The sequence below is a fragment of the Culex quinquefasciatus genome, chromosome 3 (genome assembly GCF_015732765.1).
Source record: "Culex quinquefasciatus strain JHB chromosome 3, VPISU_Cqui_1.0_pri_paternal, whole genome shotgun sequence".
Lineage (NCBI taxonomy): Eukaryota > Metazoa > Arthropoda > Insecta > Diptera > Culicidae > Culex > Culex quinquefasciatus.
In genome coordinates, this window is record NC_051863.1 from 45,240,072 (window position 1) to 45,261,043 (window position 20,972).

Sequence of the window (20,972 nt, forward strand, 5' to 3'; positions counted from 1 at the left end):
TAAAAATCCAATAATAGAGAAGAAAGCTACAAAACCAAACTCGAAAAGTGATCTCGCCAAATTAGCAACAGCCAAGTTTGAACTTGAGGTTCCAGCGCAAGTTCCGAAATCTGCAAACTGCAACATCAATTGCATAATGACCGTTGAAGCTCCACCGAGAAGTGCAGCAGTTAATGGAGAAAACTTTCGATTTTAAACTGTGCCGCTTCGGATCGTTTAAAATGCAATTTTCGCCGTTCACACTCAAGCCAAGAGAGAGTTTCAACAAAAAAAAAAGATCAAATAAAAGAGCCACGAAATGCAAATTGTGTGCAAAATATCTAAATCAACTCGCGAATGCAAAAATAAAAGCCATAAATAGAAAGTGCTCATCAAATTGGCACATCTTGTGGGTCTTTTGTGTATTCAAGGTGCGTTGACGACGGAACGGAACCACGTTGCCAGGCGGATAGATGATGGATTGTTTTTAGCTCGATAGGATCGTGGAATAACTAAGGAATTGGAACAAAAGTCTTCAACTTTTTTTGTGAGTACACGGTCCACATGAGCTGTTCTCTACGAAATCGGCCAGTTTCGATAAATTTTATATTTTGCTTTTCTTTTTTTTTTGCTCAAACTTTGTGAGGGCCTTCCCTATCACCAAAGAAGCCATTTTGTGTCATTGATTCACCCATATAATTCTCCATAAAATTTTGGCAGCTGTTCATACAAAAATGGTATCTGTAACTATTCAAGCATTTGTTTTGATTGATTTCGATTCTTCGGCAAAGTTAAAGGTACACGGAAAAAAAATGTGATTTCCCAAAATCCGTATTTTTTAATTTCTGAATATTTTTTTATATGTTTTAGGGGACAAACCCAGGGGGATGATAACGGCAGCCATCTTTGGAGGTTGAGATTAATATCGTATGCAAACTGCGCACAGTCTAAACACTTTTTTTATAATTCAAATATTTTTTTAGAGTAAAACAACTTTTGAATTTCTGTAGTAAAAGTCAAATTACAAGTCGCTAAGTTAAATGATTCGTGTGATGGAGAATTTGCAGCAAAGCTAAAAGACACATGACGCCACCTATGAACAAATAGCGTAAACCTATGATTTTTTGAAAAAATGTGTTTTTTCCAGTGTTGGTATTATCGCGCTCTCGCGAGAAAATTTTCTCTCTCTCGAGTTCTCGCCGCGAGTCTCGAGCTGCCGAGAGAAACTCACCGATTGCTCGTGCTCTCCTCCGCTCGCGAACGGGCTTTCTCGCGAGCCAGAATTGCCCGTTCGCGAGAAGTTGAACGTGTTAGAAACGAACAAAAAACAACACAGCGATTGAAGTTACACCTCTATACCATCGCCTGGTTCGTATTCATAAGCCTGATAAACAAATTGCTAGCTTGGGACGAACGGCTAGCACGAGGCGCTCGCGAGCGCTCGCGGCGAGAGCGAGAACGCGAACGAAAATGCGAGCGCGAGCGAGAAGAGAAAAGTACTACAAGTTCTCTCCCTCGTTCGCGAGCGAGAAATGCTTTCCTTCTTCTCGCTCGAATTCCAACAATGGTTTTTTCCTTCATAATCAAGATTTTTATAAAACTTGTGCCAGATTCGGATGAGAAAAATCATTTCTAACAATTTGGTGTACAACTTTCCAATATTTGTTTGATTTTTCTATGAGAAAACTGTAAATTTAGAAAAAAGATAGTAATTTTGACTATTTGGCAAGAAAGTCTGTGAAAAATCAATAAAAATAGTTGAATATACGTTAACACATCTGTTAACAACTATATAACTGTTTATTTCATTGATATATACGGGGAAACTCATTTTTCCGTGTTCCAAAACATGTTTTTTGAAGAAAAAGTTCATAAATTTTTTCGCGCCCAAAAAATGATGTTCATTATTTTAAAGCAAAAAAAAATTCTCGTCTTTTGCAACCAGTTTCATTAAGATTGATGCAGGGAATTAGGAGAAATAAGCGATTTTGTTCTTCAATCCAGCAGAAAGGAATACGATTTTTGGCAAGTAACCTTGATTTTTGGCAAGCGCCACCTACATTTGAAACACAGTCGCGCTGCAAAACCTCAATAAAAGTCAGCTCCCTTTTGTTCTGGTGCCGTAATTGACAGCTTGTGTTGGCTACGGTTGAGCTGCCTGTACTGAGATAAAGATGTCGCCCCCTGGACAAAGCCCTGCATCTTTTAAGGGGTTACACACATGTAGAAATTCAAAAATTTCATATTTCAGAAAATTTAATAAATCCACTAAAAAGATGATTTTCAATCGCTCCTGAAAGTTTCATACAGATATTTCATGATTAAACTGAGTAAGAGACGATTTACGTTGAAAATTTTGCCATGCGCAAAGCGAACTGTCGAACTTTGTGAGCGTTTTTCTCTGAACTCCGAGTTGATTTACGGGTGCCACGATATCTCGAGATGGGATGGACCAAATTGGCTGAAATTTGAGGTGAAGACTCTTAAGACATATGCCGTGTGCATGACGAAGCCCGATTTTGAAGTTTTTCTTTTTAAAAAAATGCAAAAATCTTAAACTGGCGTTTTTTTATATGAAAAACATAAACGTATTTTTATTTTTTTTTTTCAAACAATTTTTTTGAAAATCGGGCTTCGTCATGCACACAGGACCGGTTTAACGAGGCTTCACCAAAATTTTAAGCTGATTTGGTCAAAGCAGTGTGGAGATATCGTGGCACCCGTTTTTTGAAACTGCTAACTTAAAATGGCTGTATCTCGGCAATGATACAACCAAATATCTTCAAATTTATTTTGATATTAGTTGAAAATGTGTATTTTAATGCCCTTAAAACATAATTTAAAAAAAGATTAAGTGTGTGCCCAAACCAGCCTCTTACATTTTTGTCGATTTACATGTTTGTAACCCCTTAAGCCATTCAGAAGTATAGACCAAAATTTTGTGACGAGTTATAATTTTTTATAGCGTTTTTTTTTTTGTAAAAAAAATCTTGTACTTAAAATTATTTGACCTCATTTTTTTATGTAAAATCGAATTTGCAATCAAAAAGTACTTTACAAGTGTTTTGATTAAGTGCACGGTTTTCAAAAAATAACCATTCAAAGTTAAATTAGGAGAAATATGCCCATTTTAAGCCTAATAAGCGGTCATGCTCAAATGATGCTGGATAATCTGGATTGTTCCTTGAAATTCACTAAAACCAAGTACACCAACGAGTAGAGCAAATTTTTGTGAACATTTCTGTTTATTTTCACTTTTATTAACAGTTATGCTATTCCTTTTACAAGCATTTAAAAAAAATATTTCAAAAATGCATTCTAATCAGTCGAGTGCATTGGGCCACGCCCATTTTTCTATTTTCAGCTTAGTTCTTTTTTTCTTCCAGCGCTCTTTTGGGTCTGCTTAGTGCTGCCAAAATTGATGAAATTATAAGCGAACACTCACAAAAAGTAGCATTTATAGCGAAAGTTTCCTGGCAACACCACAAGCGCGTTGGTGGTGTTGGTGGCCACCCTTTGTTCTTTATTTGCCTTCGCTCCTCGCTTGGTTTTCTTTAGCCTTCGATTGGAATGGGTAGTCAAAATTGAAACGTCAAAAGACTTGGCGCGTTTGTTTTATTGATGGCGCTTGCTAATTATTTACATGTTTCGGGATTATTTTTCAAGTGAGTGACTAACTAATGTGCGAAAGAACATGTTGCCGGTAGTTGGAAGCAATTTTATATCTTAAGCGCTTTGAAATCGTTAGCGCAAGTGAAAAGATATTGATGGCGACTTTCGTTAAGCAGTTAACCTCTGATCTTGCGTGTGGATGTGTATGCCACCAAAATGATGAGAAATGGTCTCGCAAAATAGAAATTATTATCAAAAGTGCATTCAATTTGATCTTTTTGGCCAGTAAGTGGCATAAATTTGCGTGCTTACTCGAGGCGGTGCTGTTGCTGGTAAGTTTATAGCCTAAATAGTATTTTTGGAGCTATCGAGCATCAAACTCTCCATATGACGAAGATAGGATAGAAAGGATATTTCCCCTATGTCTGATAACTACCGGTTTTTGACTTTTTAAAATAGTGCCCATGATTATCCAGTCCTGAAAATATTTTTTTTCGAAAAGGTCAGAAAATTTCCTACAATTTCATCTAAGAAAAAAACAAAAAGTTATATTTCATTTTTGTAGTTATAATTGTTTCTCTACTGCATTGTTCAGCCAATCGAAGTGTTACATCGACATGCCAACAAGTCTTAATTAAACAAAAGCATAATTTTGGGAAAACCACTTTCCACATAACATGGCAGCGCGCCAATGGCATCAAATTGATTTTTAATTAATTTCCAAACGATGCCACATAATAACCACAAAATTGCGCCTCAGAAAGCTCCGACACACTTCCTAGATGTAAAAAAAACAACACCACTGCACCGATTATTTGCGCAATTCCAAAACCACACACACTGTGTCGTGGCTTTAAGCTAATCTAGCTTCCTCTTCTTGGAAACTAAGGCACAGTTTAAAAAAAAAAACGCACCACGAACACTTTACAGCTCATTGGTCACGCAGCTGCACTTGTGCCTACCAAAGTCAATGAACCGTTACAGGCCGCAACGCGGTAGTTTCGGGACAATTGCCACGTGCAGCGCCTGCCTAATTACGGAAGGTGACCAAAATTAGTCGCACATGAAGCGCCTCCAGTTGAATTTAAGTCATGTAGGGGCGACTTGAGCATTACAGTCATGTAGGTGGTTCAACTAACGGTGTTCGTTTCAGTTGCTTCGTACACCGAAAGAGTCGGTGCACTTTTTTTTAAACAGCGCAGTACCTTAACCCTCCTAGCCGGTGATCGCCATAGTTACGTAAGAAAAAATCCTCGCAAAATCTGGTTTGCGCTCCCGAAACTCGAACAAGTCGTCTGGAAACTGGTCCAGCTGATCAACAACGGTGAAAGGGCAAGTGGTCCCGATCAACCGGTACAAGCCTGCGCATATAAGGAATGTCGAAACGGGCCACCTTCCACCGGTGGAACATTGCATAAGATCGGAAAATGGGGTTACACAGCCAGAGTCGGCAATTTAAGACTACCGGTTCTTTTTTTTTCGTTGATGGATGAAACTAAAGTTGTCCACGCGAAAGGTAAGATTTCCAAAAAAAAGTATCCACATGGTTTATGGATGGTCCCTATTTGGTTTTGAGGAAATTTGACAAATTGCGTGCTCTTTCTACATTTCTAGCACATGTGCTGCCCATGTTCGCTTGAATGACTCATATGCAAAAACAGCAAGCTGAAAAAAAGCAGTTTGTCCCACACATAAGGCTATGTATTAATCTTCGTGAAAAAAAAACTGGATTTCCTCCAGATTTCGAGAACAAAGTACCGGATATGAAATAATACCAAAATACCTGCATTAAAAAGCATTTACTAATGCCTTTTTATCAAATGAAGTCTTTTTAATCTTTTCACAATTTTGAATTTCATCGGGAACCCTAAAACCTCGAAATTTTTTTTGAATTCATTGATATTTTGCAAATTTGTGACAATACAATAACTGTTTTGATGTACAAAGCAGTTGGTGCCTTAGGTATGCCCAATTTTGCATCATTAGTTTGTCCATATAATTTTCCATAAAAACTTGGCAGCTGTCCATACAAAAATGATATATGAAAATTCAAAAATCTGTATCTTTTGAAGGAATTTTTTGATCGATTTGGTGTCTTCGGCAAAGTTGTTGGTATAGATAAGGACTACACTGAGAAACAAATGATACACGGTAAAAAAAATGTGATTTTAAATTTAACTTTTTGTCACTAAAACTTGATTTGCAAAAAACACTATTTTTATTTTTTTTTATTTTTTGATATGTTCTAAAAAAATAAAATAACATAAAATGATATAAAATGCCAACTTTTCAGAAATTTCCAGGTTGTGCAAAACATCTTTGAACGAGTTATGAATTGTATAATCAATACTATTTTTTTTCAAAAAATCTAAAAATTGGTTGCAAAATTTTTTCAACTTCATTTTTTGATGTAAAATCAAATTTGCAATCAAAAAGTACTTAAGTGAAATTTTCATAAAGTGCACCGTTTTCAAGTTATAGCCATTTTAGGTAACTTTTTTGAAAATAGTCGCAGTTTTCCATTTTTGCCTTCCTCACCTTACTGAGGAAAGGCTATAAAATCACTCGGAAAATGAACTTTTTAATTAGACCTCCTAGACCTACCTTCATTTGTACATATCGACTCAGAATCCCCAGCTGAGCAAATGTCTGTGTGTTTGGCTGTATGTAGACATGTGTACCAAATCAATGTCACTGGAATATCTCGTCACAGGCTCAACCGATTTTGGCCGGAATGGTTTTAATCGATCCGTCTTAACGTCCCCTAAGTTGCTATTTAAATTCATGCAGTTTTATCAAGTATTTAAAAAGTTATTTTTAAAAAAAAGTGTTTCATATTAAATTAAAATTATGGTAAAAAGGGTGTTTTTTTCATGAAACCCTCACATGTTACATATTTTAAGAAAGCATATGAGAAGACCTTTTAGGTGGAGTAAGAATTTTCAAGATCTGACTTACCTATCTTAAATTACAAACAGTTTAAAAAATGGTCTGAATTCACATAACCTCAACTGGTCGGGTCTGATCGCCACGAAAAAGCCGTGTAGAGCAGGTCTGCCCAACGTCCGGCCCGCGGGCCGGATCCGGCCCGTGAAGCCATTTCATCCGGCCCGCGACGGCTTTTCAAAATAGTTCTATGACCGGCCGTTAAGGCCGTTCATGAAATATTAAATAAATAAATTGACTGTCTGAAATAAACAAAATAAGCTTGAGATCAAATTTTAACATATTTGTACAAAATTTTTCAAGTTTGAATTTAATTCTTATAATTTCTTTATTGACATTTTTAAACTGAAAACTTGTCCATTTCGATTTTTTTTTTTAAATTTATGAAAAAACTTGGATTGTTGTCTAAAAATGTACAAAAAGACAATTAATTTAAATATTTTTCAATTTGAACTGTGTTTTTTTTTTCAAATTGAAGTTGTTTTATATTTTCTATTTTTAAATAAATATGTAAGCAAAAACTAATGTATTTTCCAGAACAACTTTTGAGAAAAGCTTTAAAATGCAAATTATTCATACTGAATATTAAAAAATGTCTCAAAATGAGTCAAGCAATTAGGGAGCAAAAAAAATATTTTTAATTAGCTTTGAATTTCGAAGAGTAGCGAAAAAAAATATATTTAAAATGATTTAAAAAAACACAAATTTAAATAAGTAAAAAAATAAACTAATTTATTTTTTTACTTTTTTAAATTTGAGTTTTTTTGCATCATTTAATTTTTTTTTATTTGAATAAAGGTGCACAACAACGCAAAAGTTTTTTTTTTGTAAAGGATATTCGAATTCAAATTTCGTTTGAATAAATTTTACCATGTCTCATTATTTTTTTTATATTGTAGTGTTTAGGAAATTAAACTAACAAAAATTGCAACGACCATAAAAATAAGAATGTATTTTTAAATATTATATCAAGGTAATTGTACTATACTATTTTAAACAAACAAAAATTAAAATAATTCAAATAAACACATTTTTGAAAGTTATCTTTGTTTTTCATTCTTTAAATCAAGATATATGAATCCTATTTGCAACACTAGTTCTTCTATTTATTTACTTTAAAAGAACCCAATCATAAAAAAATTTCAACTTTTATCAAATATTAGTTCCGGCCCGCCACTGTTTTAGAAAAAATCAGATCTGGCCCGCAAGGTTAAAAGGTTGGGCACCCCTGGTGTAGAGGGATGCCATTTTCCTCAAAGGCCGTGTCTGTATAATCTTGACAAAAAGTCTGTAGGTAGTCTGTTTTTTTACTCATCACTTATTTTTATTAGGACCTCTTAGGTGCTGCGAACATTAGGGGATATCCATAAACATGTGGACACATTAGGGGGGTTGGAAGGGACCAACCACCTCAAGGTGGATTAAGTAACGTTTTTTTTTAATTAGTGCACATGTTTGCCCACTTTTGAAAAAAATATGTTTGAAAAGCTGAGAAAATTCTCTATATTTTGCTTTTTTGAACTCTGTTGATACGAACTTTAGTTATGAATACAAAGAGACTTTTAGTTGCTGAGATATTGTCATGCAAGTGTTTACAAGCATTAAAATTGAAGTTTTCTAAATCTCACCCAAACTACCCACCATTTTCTAATGTCGATATCTCAGCAACTAATGGTCCGATTTACAATGTTAAAATATGAAACATTCGTAAAATTTTTAGATCTTTTCGAAAACAATATTTTCATTTTTTTTAATCAAGACTAATATTTCAAAAGGTCGTAATATTGTATGTTTGACCCTGCTAAAATGTTAGTCTCGATTTGAACATTTTGAAATTACTGTTTTCGAAAAGATTGCAAAATTTCACGAATGTTTCATATTTTAACATTGTAAATCGGACCATTAGTTGCTGAGATATCAACGTTAGAAAATGGTGGGTTGTTTGGGTGAGACTTAAAAAACATCAATTTTCCTGCTTTTGAAACCTTTGCAAGGCAATATCTCAGCAACTAAAGGTCCTATCAACAAAGTTCAAAAAAGTAAAATATAGAGAATTCTCAGCTCTTCAAAAATATTTTTTCAAAAGTGGGCAAGCATGTGCACTAATTTAAAAAAAAAGGAAACCAGCTACTATTTTCAAAAAAGTTACCTAAAATGGCTATAGCTTGAAAACAGTGCACTTTATGAAAATTTCACTACGGTACTTATTGATTGCAAATTTGATTTTTCATCGAAAAATGAAGTTGGAAAATTTTTGCGATCAATTTCTCGATTTTTAGAAAATATCTGTATTGATTCGAAAATTCATAACTCGGTCAAAGGTTTTTTTGCACAACCTGGAAATTTCTGAAAAGTTAGCATTTTATGTCCCTAGCACATTTAAAAAAAATTAGTGTTTTTTTGCAAATCAAGTTTTAGTGACAAAAATCACCAAAATTTTTTTAACCGTGTATCAGATACAGATTTTTGAATTTTCGTATATCATTTTTGTATGGCCAGCTGCCAAATTTGTATGGAAAATTATATGGACAAACTAATGATGCAAAATGGCTTCTTTGGGCATACCTAAGGCACCAAAAAAGTTTTAGCCGGATTAAAAAATACAAAAAAAAATCGAATGACCGAAATCTGAGAGAATTGCTTCAGTGTGGAGACAAAAAATATTAAATTAAATAATAGATTACATAATTTTAAACTCAAGTCATTAAAAATAGAGGAAATTTTCGCAGGTTTGGCAGATTAACGATTAGGTCCTATTCTCATCCACTTTTCAATTTATCACTATTATTTTAAGAAATTCATCCTGCAAAATTTTTGACAGAAACTGGATTGCTCACTTCCTACTGAGCAATTCAAAACTCGATTTAAGTTGAAAACGAAGGAATTTAACGTCAAAGTGCCGGTATGCCAACATTAGATCCTCGATGGAATAACATCAGACAAAGCTGTTTTTTATTAGCTTATTCAAAAAAAATTCAACTTGCCAAATGAGTGGTTCTACTAACAGTAACGTTTCTTCAACGGTTCACTGCCAACGCCTTACGAAATTTGAGCAATTCCCGCAAGTAGATTCCGATCGAAGCAACAACCTCAGTATCCGTGTCCCAATTGTCTACACCCAGCTATGAAATGCTCACAGAACCACGCGACCAGTCGCGAGTTGCTGTCTCTAAATTCTGCCAATTTGCATATCCATTTCATTTCAAGGTGGCCCCCAAAGCCATTTTAACCAAGAATTGGCGAAACGAATCTATTTTACAGTAACTTATAGCATCATTCGTTTTTTTTTTTCTCTCTCTTTCTCTCGCAGATTCTCGCCGTGGGACTCGTGTCCCTGGCAGCGGCCCAGTACGGGCCAGCCCCACCTCGGATCAACATTCCCGGGGCCATTCCGCTGCCCATAGTACGTGGCGTGCCGATTCGCGAGGAACGAGTGCTCCCCCCACAAACCCAAATCCTGCGCGTTCGCCGGCCAAACCACGGCGGTGGTGGCAGCGGCGGCGGCTTCCCGTCCTCCTCAATCCGTCCCCACCAACAAATCCCGATCCAATTTTCCACGCCCAAGTTTTTCGAGTCGGAAGCGAAACCCGTTACCGAAGAGCACGAAGAACATCACCACGAAAATTCCGCCCCCTTCCTGCCCATCATCCATTCCTCACCCGCTCCTCCTCCTCATCCCAGTCCGCCTCCCCAACAGCACTCCATCCCCGATGAATTAGACGAACGTGACATTCAACAGAACATCCTTTCCCGCTTCAACTCACAGGACAACCGACCGGCACCGATTCCGCGGGCCCAGCCCATCCCGGAGCGGTTCTTCTCGACCGAAAAGGAACTGTCCTCGAACGCGCAACGCTTTAACCTGGCGGCCCCGGAACAACCACAGCAACGACCGGCGCCGGTTCCCGCGCCCAAACAGTACCGGCCCGCGCCCCAGCAGGTCGTCCAGCAGCGGCCAGCTCCGGCCCGTATCCAGCAGCAGCACTACGACGAGGACCGTCCGACGAGCCAGCGCCAGCAGGCCGAGGACGACCGGCGCAAGAAGCCAGTGGTGCAGATTCTGCGAAAGTGGCGCGAAGAGCACGAAGATGGCAGCATCACGTGGGGCTTCGAGAACGACGACGGTTCCTTCAAGGAGGAAACCATCGGCATTGACTGCGTCACACGGTAGGTTATTGCGAGGAATGCTTTGCGGAAAAAGAGTTCGACTTGAAGTCTGTTATATTATACTGTTTTAAGTATAATTATTTATGAAAATGACCAGTTAGGTAATGTCACGAATATTCATATCATCAAACTAACATTTGAAACCGGAATAATTTTGAAATCTAACGCATGATATAACCAAAGCATGATAAAAGCATGAACGAATTGAAGTATGAAATACCTAAACACCTTGCATGATCTGAGTTAAAAAACGTTCCCAATTAAACAAATCTTAACCAATAAAATTAAAACAAAAGTTTGAGACAAGTTAGCTCAGCACAGTAAAAAAAATAAAAGATATGCAAGAAATTCTTTGAAAAAAAGTCATCAAAATTCAAAACACATCAAAAAATATGTTTTTCAGTTACCTTCCCACGGTGTATTGTTACAGTCGACTCTCTGGCTGTCGAACTTCTCGATATCAATATTGCTCCATCTATCGATGAATTCTTCAGTCCCTTCAATGTGCATACTCCAATTCTCTTCATTCCTCGATATTTTCTCTTGCTTGAAGGATCTCTTCCTCGACGGTCCCTTGGATTCTGTTTACTTTAAAAATCTCTTCCGGTTGTCAATAATTTCACTTTCTCATAGCTTGCATAGATATTTTTCTTCGCGAAATAAAGTTTTGAAGCGTGTTTGACATAAGTTTGTTTTTGTTTGCTGGACGTTGCCATGATTCTCTCCCATAGCTGGGAATCAAGAAAAAAAATTCAATCGAGTCTTCCTTTTGCATCGTTCTGTAAACTGATGATTCTCTGCCTCGACGGTCCCTTGGATATTGACAACCAGAGAGTCTACTGTATATAAATGGCAGAGCCTTAAACATTTTTGTTCCAATTTTCAATGTTAAACAATGAAATTATAGAAAATATTTATAGATTTACTTGTTTAACGTGACTTTGCCAATGTTTAAAAAAAAAATGTTTACAGGGGTCAACTTTGGCAGTGTTTTCACTAATATTTCTTATATTTTAAGTAAAAAGAAGTATGCAGTTATTTTTGTATTGTCTCAGACTATGCATTTATGCATTTTTTTTACAATTTAAATAATAAAAGTGGTTAAATAATAACATTCTATAGCAGAAAATGTGAAAAAACAAGCAAAAAATTTAAAAAGTTGCTGTAAAAACATGAAAAGATTACAAGAAGGGCAAAATGTAATGCTAAGAGGTGGTAGAATAGGTCAAATACTACCAAAAACAAACATGAACTAAACAAGATAAATTCAAATTAAAATAGGTACTAAAAATGAAACAAAAAAAAATAAAACAAGAGAAGTAAAGTTTTTCGTAGAACAAAAGTTGCTAAAAATAATCTCCTCAACATGGGAAAAATAAAAAAATTCGATAAAAAAAATGGGGCAGTAGAGGGTTAAAATTACAAACAATAGTTTTAACATTTAAAGAAAAAGATTTGACGAAAAAATATATATTTTTTGCGGTACTCTGTACATCAAAAATTTACTAAAATTCAAAACATTATTTGTAACAGACTTATTCGCTCTATCTCAGCAACCAGAGGTCCAATTATCAATATTTCTTAGACGAAATTTAAGGAAATTTTCTGAAATTTTCGGAAAAATATTTTCAAATTTTTAGTAGCTTTTTTTTAAAACGGTTCACTTTAACAACATTTCTGTAAATTGAAAATTCCAAATTTGATTTCACTGCAGTCAAAAAATTTTTGATTAGATTTCTATTTTTTCGTAAAACACAATTTTTTTGAAAATATCATAACTCTGCAACAAAATGTTTTTTATTTACTTTTTTACCTGTGCATTTATTTAGAATGCTTTTGTGAGTTTTTTTTTTCATTTTTTTGGAACATGTGCTTCGATAGTTTTTGGAAAAATGGTCCGTCTTCACTTTTACGTTTACGAGTCATGTTACGCAAAGTCACTCATACAGTTATTGCCAATAACTTATTGGCCTCCCTCTAGAAATACATTTGCTCAGAGAACGGTCGTTTGACCTTCTACCGAGATTCCGATCATCTCTCCCATGATTGCATTCAAATGGCTTCTGTTAGAACGCAGCGAATACAAGGAAGAGAGAGAGAGCGAGAGAGAGAGAGAGAGAGAGAGAGAGAGAGAGAGAGAGAGAGAGAGAGAGACGAAAAACAAGAGAAGAAATGGCACGTTGTTTTGTGTGTGTGCAAAGTATCTCAAGAAAAAGTTTTCAACAAGTTTGAAGAGTTTATATAAAAAGTTAACTATTTTTATGAAAACATTGATTAATGGTATTATTTAAATACTCTCGAAGTATCATGATTTTCTCAATGAAAATGGATTCAAATCTGGCTGTATTAACCTATTCTTTGGACAATTTTGACCCTCTACAACCCAACCCCGCCTCTAGACGGGCTTCGATTTAAAAAAAATCGCCAAAAAACTATTTGTCAACCAATTTTTGATCTTCAAAAAGCATTGGAAAGAAAAACTTTAAAACTTTTGGAAAATTTTAGGGTTGGAATTTTTTTAGGGGTCAACTTTGGCTGTGTTTTTTACTAACATTTCCTATATTTTAAGTAAAAAGAAGTATGCAGTAATTTTTCTAGTGCCCCAGACTATGCTTCTACGCATTTATTTACAATTTAAATGATAATGGTTCCATTTTATAGCACAAAATCTGAAAAACATTCAAAAAATTGAAAAACTTACTGTAAAAACATGAAAAAATTAGATAGGCAAAATGTGATGATAGGAGGTGGTAGAGTAGGCCGAATACCACCAAAAACAAACATAAACTAAACAAGATAAATGCAAATTAAAATACTAAAAATGAAATAAGAAAAACATAAAACAAGAGAAGTAAAGTTTTTCGTAGAACAAAAGTTGCTCAAAATGACATCCTGAACACGGGAAAAATAAAAATTTTCGGAAAAAAAATTTGGGCAGTAGAGGGTTAAGTGTTATTGAAACGAAATTCAAGAATATGTTCAGATTTATATATTTATTATTAACATGTTTTTAGGTATATTTGAAAAACAAATTGAAATGGTGCAAAATTGGTATTGATGGCAACAAAAATTTGATTATTTTGTTGTAAAAATGTAATTTTTAATTAATTTTGATGAAAATTGGGATTTTTTATTGTCATAACTCCAAATTTATAAACCTATATTTTATTAAAAGTGAATAAACTTAGTTCAATTAACATTTAATTGTACATTTTTCAAGTGAAACATTGAAACTAACCATACAAATGGTCAATTCGATAAATTCAATTAGATTTTCACACTTCTAGGCCAAAACATGTAAGAAACAAAGTGACAATTAAAGTCACTCCGATTTTTTAATTCGGTAATTCGGTAATTTCGGAAAATTAAAGTCACTCCGATTTTTTAATAACAATATTCTTAATTTTTAAACTATTTATTCAAAAGGTCTACTTAACAAAAATTATGTCAAGAAATCTGAGATTGCAATCAACATCAACTCTCTAACATTAAATACAAACAAAATGCTCTTATAACTAAAACTTAATTGCAACAATCCTTCAAATTGATTATAAGTTTCCCCTGAAAAGCATGAACCATCCCTTATCAACAACTTGCAACCCCCGCTACTATTAACTTTGAAATGTTACTTGACAACACACTAATCGACCTCCTTTTTTTCGCCCTTTTCCCACCTTCCATTTCTCATCTCCAGCGGAAGCTACGGCTACGTCGACCCGGACGGCGAGAAGCGCGAGTACACCTACGAAACCGGCATCCTGTGCGACCCGAACAAGCGCGACGAGGAGGAAGAGGAAGAGGAGGATGAGTTGCAGCTGAAGAACAAGGTGAAGCGGCCAAATCAGCAGCAGCAGGGCCAGCAACAGCAGCAGCAGCAGTACTATAGAAACTAGGATGGAGATTGATTTCTTCTCCTGGTGGCGCATCTTTGTCATTAGGATTGTATTTATTTTTTTTACATTTTACGAGTTAAGATTTCCGAATGAAGCGAGCGAGAACTTGTGTGGACAGAGGAGACTCACGAAGAATTGGTAATAAAAATTACGAGGATTTCTTTTGTACTGAATAAAACGTGGCGGAAGCCATCCAAATATTAGCAAATAGTTTCATTTCATAGTATGTGGTATTGTTGAAGGGTATTCTTGTCGGGTTGCCAGTACAAGTATTGAAATTATTCGTTAAAGACTTACGATTCCTATTCCAAATGCGTCGATGAGTTGTTCGTCTTACCACGACCCGCGGCCCCTGCCGTTGCCAACAGCGCCACCCCCGGGCCTGTTCGCGCGTCCCTAGTAGGGCCTCGGGCGGCGCGGCGGTGGCATCCGGTTCGGCGGGGTGATGTTAATGTCCATGTAGTCTCCGATGGTGAACTTTGCGTGGCCCAGCGTCTTAGTGTCATCCGCGCCCTTCTGCCCCGAACAGGTCACGCCGATTTCGCGCATCCGGTACATGGACGAGCGGTCCGGCGATACGATGGCAAAGTCAAAGTAGGTTCCCTTGCGGCGCGTCTCCGGGTTCACGTCCCGCACCAGCGTGGTCAGCTCGCGCAGCGTCGCGTCCATCCAGGTGTAGATCTGCAGCTCGTTTGTCGGCACGTTGCCGTGGTTGTACTCGGAAGCCGAGTGGTGCCGGCCGGTGGAGCAGAACACGCGCAGCAGCAGCGGACACGTCTGGCGGGTGGAATCGAACCAAAAAAGTGTTATGATTTTACCCTACCCAAAACAACCAAAAAATGCCTCACCTTTTCCCGATCCACAGCTTTCTGGGCCTGTTGCGACTTGTCCTCCACGATCATCGATTCCAGCCCGGCCATGATAGCAAGAGTAGACTGATTAATAACAATTTTTAATGCAAAAACCCAAAAATAATTTCCAATCGATACGAAAAGTACGGACGCTTTGCGGCTTTGCTCGGAATTTGACGTTTCTCGAAATGTTTGCCTGTGCAGCTCAAGGTGTGATAGCGGACAAGGTGACGCATACACGGTGAAGAAACGCTACCCTGAATTTTGTTAAATTCTACCTATTCCAGAGTTTGTTTCGTAACGAAAATCTGTATTTCGCTTAATCAAAAAGTCTGTATCAATTTGAGAATATCTAAAATCGGAAAAAAATAAATATTCAAAAAAAATATTTAGCACCAGAAAGTAAAAATTTATTTTTGCTTGCGGTTAGTTGTACGTCACGCTGAAATCGGCCCCCACGTCGTACTTTTAGGAACAACTTATTGAAGAAAAAATAGTCATCGTCACTTTTGGACGTAGGCGTAAAAAACATGTTGAGGTACTGAAAACCCCCAAACATGCTAAAAATGATTCTAAACGCATTATAAATTGATCTCAGTTGAATGCACTTGAGAAGTTTTTTGAATTAATACCAACATAAAGTGATAATAAAAAAAAACAAAACTATTGAAAATGTTTTAGAGGACCAAAAAGAACAACTTTTAAACCACACAGAAGTATTGACAAAAAATTGCCCTTGGTGTTATGAAATTATGAATATGGCGTCATCCATAAAGTATGTCACGCTAAAATCGGCCAAAATTAACCCCCCCTCCCCCCTATGTCACACTTTGTCACGCTGGCTCTGACCCCCCTCGAAAAAACGTCACGTTTTGCTGGACGGGGGTCCCCCTCCCACCATCTTGTTTTTTTGTGCAGTTTCAGTTTTTAAAGTTGCAGTGACAGAAATCTCAATATTTTTTTATATGATGATTTAGGCATATTAAATCTATTATCTAAAACTTTTTTTTAGCTTTATTTTAAAGCTGAATTTTCAGTATTCAAAAAATAGTCTACCGTGACGTCACAGTCTCATGTAGGGCATTCTAACCATTAGTGCACCCCCTAGTAGAGCCGAAGCACATTTTTCACAGTTTTTCATTATTTTAAGCAATTTTTCATAACCCTTTGTACAAAACAATGAAATCGACGGTAACATTTCAAAAGGCATCATGTACATTTTAACACTTTCTGGGTTATTGTATATTCTGAAAGTACTTCTAATAAGCTACCTCTCCACCAAAAATGATCAAAAGTTACTTCAGTAAAGTCTGTTTAATCATGATTTTAAATAAAGTAACATAAACAAAATCTCGGCCATCAGCAGTCCCTGTTTATATAGCCCTGTCAACCTGTCAAACAAAAGGCTACATAATTAAACCTCGTGACGAAAAAAAAGCAACATGAAAAAAGCGCCATGTACATTCGGCGAAGAAAAACGAATCATAACAAAGCGCCCCCCTCAGTGACAGCAGGGTGATATCGACGTTGGTGATTTCAAAAGAAGTTATGTTTGTTTTTCTCAAATAAAATTACGGAAATAATGTTTTATTGAATATGGATGATCAAGTATCAACAAAAGCAACGTTTTTCATCGTTTGTTATCATTAGAACATCTTATTTTGCTTTTATATAAAAATGGTAATTGAAAATGGATGCTCAACATTCAAATGCGTTTTTCTCAAAACGCATGGTTTGTACTATCGGCGACCAGAGGAAAGCAGAAGTCGGAAGTCAGAATGAAAACGCGAGAATTTACAGTTAAGACTAACTAACGTTTATTTGTTGTAAAACACGACTGATCGAGTTGATCGCTAAACTGGTTCTGAGGACGATCGACGAGTCGTCAAAGAAGGAGAGCTCGTCGTCGTCGTCATCGTGGTTGCCAGAAGGGCCTAGGATGTGCGCAGACTTGATGTGGACAGCGCAGATTTCCACACTCCTCCTCGATGGACAGCAGCAACGCCTACGCCAGCAGCCCGAGCGTTCCGCAGAACTGCCCAAGCTTCAACGGTCCCAGGGGCTTGGTGAAGAGATCGGCTACCATCCGGTCCGTCGGACAGTACTCCAACGCAATCTGCTTCGTGACGCACAGTTCCTGCACGAATTTCTGTCTGGTGTCGATATGCTTCGATCTCCGACTGGCTCGCTCCGTCTTCACGAACGCCAGGCAACCTTGATTGTCCTCCTTCATCAGCGTGGGAGTCTGTTGTTGTTCGCCGAAGTCTCGCAGCAGTTGTCGCAACCAGATCGCTTCCTGGCAGGCCTCGCTGAGGGCGACATACTCAGCCTCCATGGACGACAGCGTGACGCACGATTGCTGACGGCTTGCCCACGAGATTGCTCCTCCTCCAAAGGTGAAAACAAAGCCAGACGTTGAGCGTCTGTTTCCTGGATCGCCGGCCCAGTCTGCATCCGAGTGCCCAACTAGTGCTTCCCCAGGCTCGCCGCCCAGTCGAAGAAAGTACTCCCTCGTCGCTTTTAGATACCGGAGCACACGTTTTGCCGCAGTCCAGTCGGCTTTATTGGGCGCGCTGAACTTGCGCCCAAGAATTGCCGCACCTACCGCAATGTCCGGTCTAGCAGTACAGGCGATGTACATCAGTCCACCTACCAAGCTCCGGTACTTCGTCTGGTCTCCAAAGGGCGTACTCGGTTCTTCGGCTTTGAGGTACCCGGGGTCCATGGGTGACTTCATGGTTTTCGCTTGCTCCATCCCAAACTTCGTGAGCAATTTGTCAATGTGGTTCTTCACCCGCACCTTGTAGCACCCGTCGTCGCGTTTCACCTCCATGCCCAGGAAGTGCTTGGCACTCCCAAGTTGGTCAGCTCGAACTCTCTCTGTAGGCACCGGAAGATCCGGTCGATGTCAGCCTCCGCGTCGAGCCAACGAGCAAGTCGTCGACGTAAACAAGCAGCAACACAGTTGTTCCGCCTTGCTGCATCCGGTACAAACATGGATCTGCGTCCGCGGCCTTGAACCCCAGCTTCGTCAGCACTTCGTTGAGTTTCCGGTTCCAGCACCGAGCGGATTGGTACAAACCGTAAATGCTGCGCCGAAGTCTGCACACGAGCTCCTCCTTTCCCAGCGCTGTACGGCCGGGCAGTGCTGCCAACTCCTGCATCGCCTTCCGCCACTCGGGTATCTTCATGGCTTCCTTGTAGTTCTCCGGATCTTCGAACGCACACGATGCCACGTCGACCTCGTACTCGTCAAGATGTTTCGGCAGCTGGATGTACTGCTTCGATCGACCGCCGCCGGTGCCGTCCGCGCCCCCGGTTGGTGCCGGGTAATCCTCGGGATCTTCTTCAGGAACTGCGTCTTGAAGATCACTCACTGTTTCGTCCCCTTCATTTTCTTCTTGAGGCTCTTCTTCCAGCTTTTCCCTACACGGCAGCAACTCTATCTCCTCCTCAGCAGCTGGCGTTTCCGCGGCAGGTCGTTCCGCGGCAGGCGGTCCCGCCACTGTTTCTCTGACGGCGGGCGGCCCCACGGCAGGCGGCCCCGCGGCTGGCAACTCCACTTGAGAACACCTGTTGCTCAACTCGATGAACTTGGCGTCGCACTTTCTCAATTCTTTGCTGTCGAATCCGTTACCTCCGTCCAAACGGTTGATCTGCATCTTCCGGCAGGTCCGGTTCTTCGTCCACCGTACCTTGATCCTGTCCACGGCCTCCGATGTGCATCGACTGACGTCGTCGATGAGGTGCATGACGTAACGCTTGACAGTTTGTGTTGACATTTGTATCGGGCCGCACAAGTCTGTACGCACGATGTCCAAAATCTGCGTCGAATTTCTTTCGGTCACTGGCGAGAAGGGGGCTTTGGCAGATTTCCCCTCCAGACAACACTCGCAAACGGACCGATTGCCACAGTCACGCACTTTCATCCCGGTGGCCAGCTGTTCATTGTTGATACGTTCGGCAGCTGCCAAGTCACGATGGCCCAGCCGCCGGTGCCATAGGTGTTGGCAACTCTCCGTGTGCTGCCCTGCGGATGCTTCTGCCAGGCACAGGAAGTACATCCCGCCGCGACGATCTCCGGTTGCCTCCACACGCCCGCTGGGGTCCGAAATCTGGCAGCCGACGTCGTCGAAGAACACTTTGAGGCCGTTGTGCGCCAGCTTGGACACGGATATCAAGTTCGTTGACAAGCCGGGCACAAACTTAACCTCTTTCACCTCTATTTTCACCACATCTTCTTCGCCGTCTAGGCCAAACAACACAACACTGCCTTCACCTAGAATTTGCGTCTTCTTCCCGTCGGCGAGCGTGATCCAGCCGCCGGCAAACTCTCGGAGCGAGGTGAAAATCGACCGATCGTTCGTCATGTGTGCACTCGCGCCGCTATCGATCACCCAGCCAGCCCTTTCGTCACCGGGGTCACCGGCCGTGAACGCGACCGCTTTTGCGTCACTGTGAGCCGCCTTGGCTCTGCCGTTTTCTTCTTTCTTCGCTGGCGTGACACTTCTTCTTCTGCCCAATCGACAATTGCGCATCAAATGTCCGGGCTTCTTGCACTGGTAGCACACTTTTTCATACTGCTCGGCCGACCGCATGGCCTTTTCCACTTTCAGCTCACCGCCGCCATCGCGCTCCTGCCGACGATGGTACTCGTCCGACAGCTTGGACTTGACCGTGTCCAGCGTCAGGTCCTTGTCCGACTGCAGGTCCAGCGCCGCTACCAGGTGGTCAAAAGATGACGGCAGACTGCGGAGCAGCATGCACACCCGGACATCGCTGGCCAGGTCCATGCCGGCCTCTTGCAAACGATCGAACAAATCGTCCAACTCCAACACGTGCTGTTCGAGGTCACCGCGTTCGGTGAGGTTCGTCGAACATAACCTCTTCAAAAGGCTTACTCGAAACGACCGAGTCGTTTTCAGATGGTACGCTTTCAGCTTGTCGTACACTTCCTTCGCGTGGGTGCTGCCCTTCACGATCGGGAACTGGTTGTCCTCAATTAACAGCAGGATCGTTGACCGCGCCTTCCGGTCCTGTGCGACCCACTCCGGCTTCCGGGCGTCCCCGACCGGGATGGCGTTCGTCACGACGGACCACATGTCCTCGCGGGAAAGCAGCGCTTCGATCCGGATGTTCCATGTTTGCCAGTTCCGGCCATTCAGCTTCTGGATGGCGAACTTTTCCGCCATTTTGTTCACTTCCGGTACGGAACACAAAGGCACAGACAAACAATAGTCTCTTAAGAAACTTCTTCCACTGCGGGAACAAAGAAAACCACGCGGTTTTTCTTTTTACAACCGAACCTTCTATTCCGACTCTGCTGGGCCCATAACCTATCGGCGACCAGAGGAAAGCAGAAGTCGGAAGTCAGAATGAAAACGCGAGAATTTACAGTTAAGACTAACTAACGTTTATTTGTTGTAAAACACGACTGATCGAGTTGATCGCTAAACTGGTTCTGAGGACGATCGACGAGTCGTCAAAGAAGGAGAGCTCGTCGTCGTCGTCATCGTGGTTGCCA

General features: G+C 39.8%; 2 protein-coding genes across 2 annotated transcripts in view; one reads left to right on the forward strand and one right to left on the reverse strand.

The window, feature by feature from the left end:
* The window catches only part of LOC6054290 (probable basic-leucine zipper transcription factor I), a 29,143-nt gene extending 14,343 nt beyond the window's left edge, over positions 1 to 14,800 (forward strand). The window contains exons 2-3 of the mRNA XM_038264689.1: positions 9,848 to 10,704; positions 14,399 to 14,800. Of these exons, the coding sequence (XP_038120617.1) occupies positions 9,848 to 10,704; positions 14,399 to 14,597 (1,056 nt within the window). The 3' untranslated portion in view covers positions 14,598 to 14,800. The remainder of the gene's footprint in view (positions 1 to 9,847; positions 10,705 to 14,398) is intronic.
* Positions 14,796 to 15,636, reverse strand: LOC6054289 (histone deacetylase complex subunit SAP18). The gene is made up of 2 exons (XM_001870194.2): positions 15,446 to 15,636; positions 14,796 to 15,374 (listed from the first exon to the last, which is right to left on the reverse strand). Exons 1-2 carry the CDS (start codon positions 15,515 to 15,517, stop codon positions 14,994 to 14,996), a joined length of 453 nt encoding a protein of 150 aa, XP_001870229.2. The 5' UTR covers positions 15,518 to 15,636; the 3' UTR covers positions 14,796 to 14,993.
* Positions 15,637 to 20,972: the final 5,336 nt, after the last annotated feature.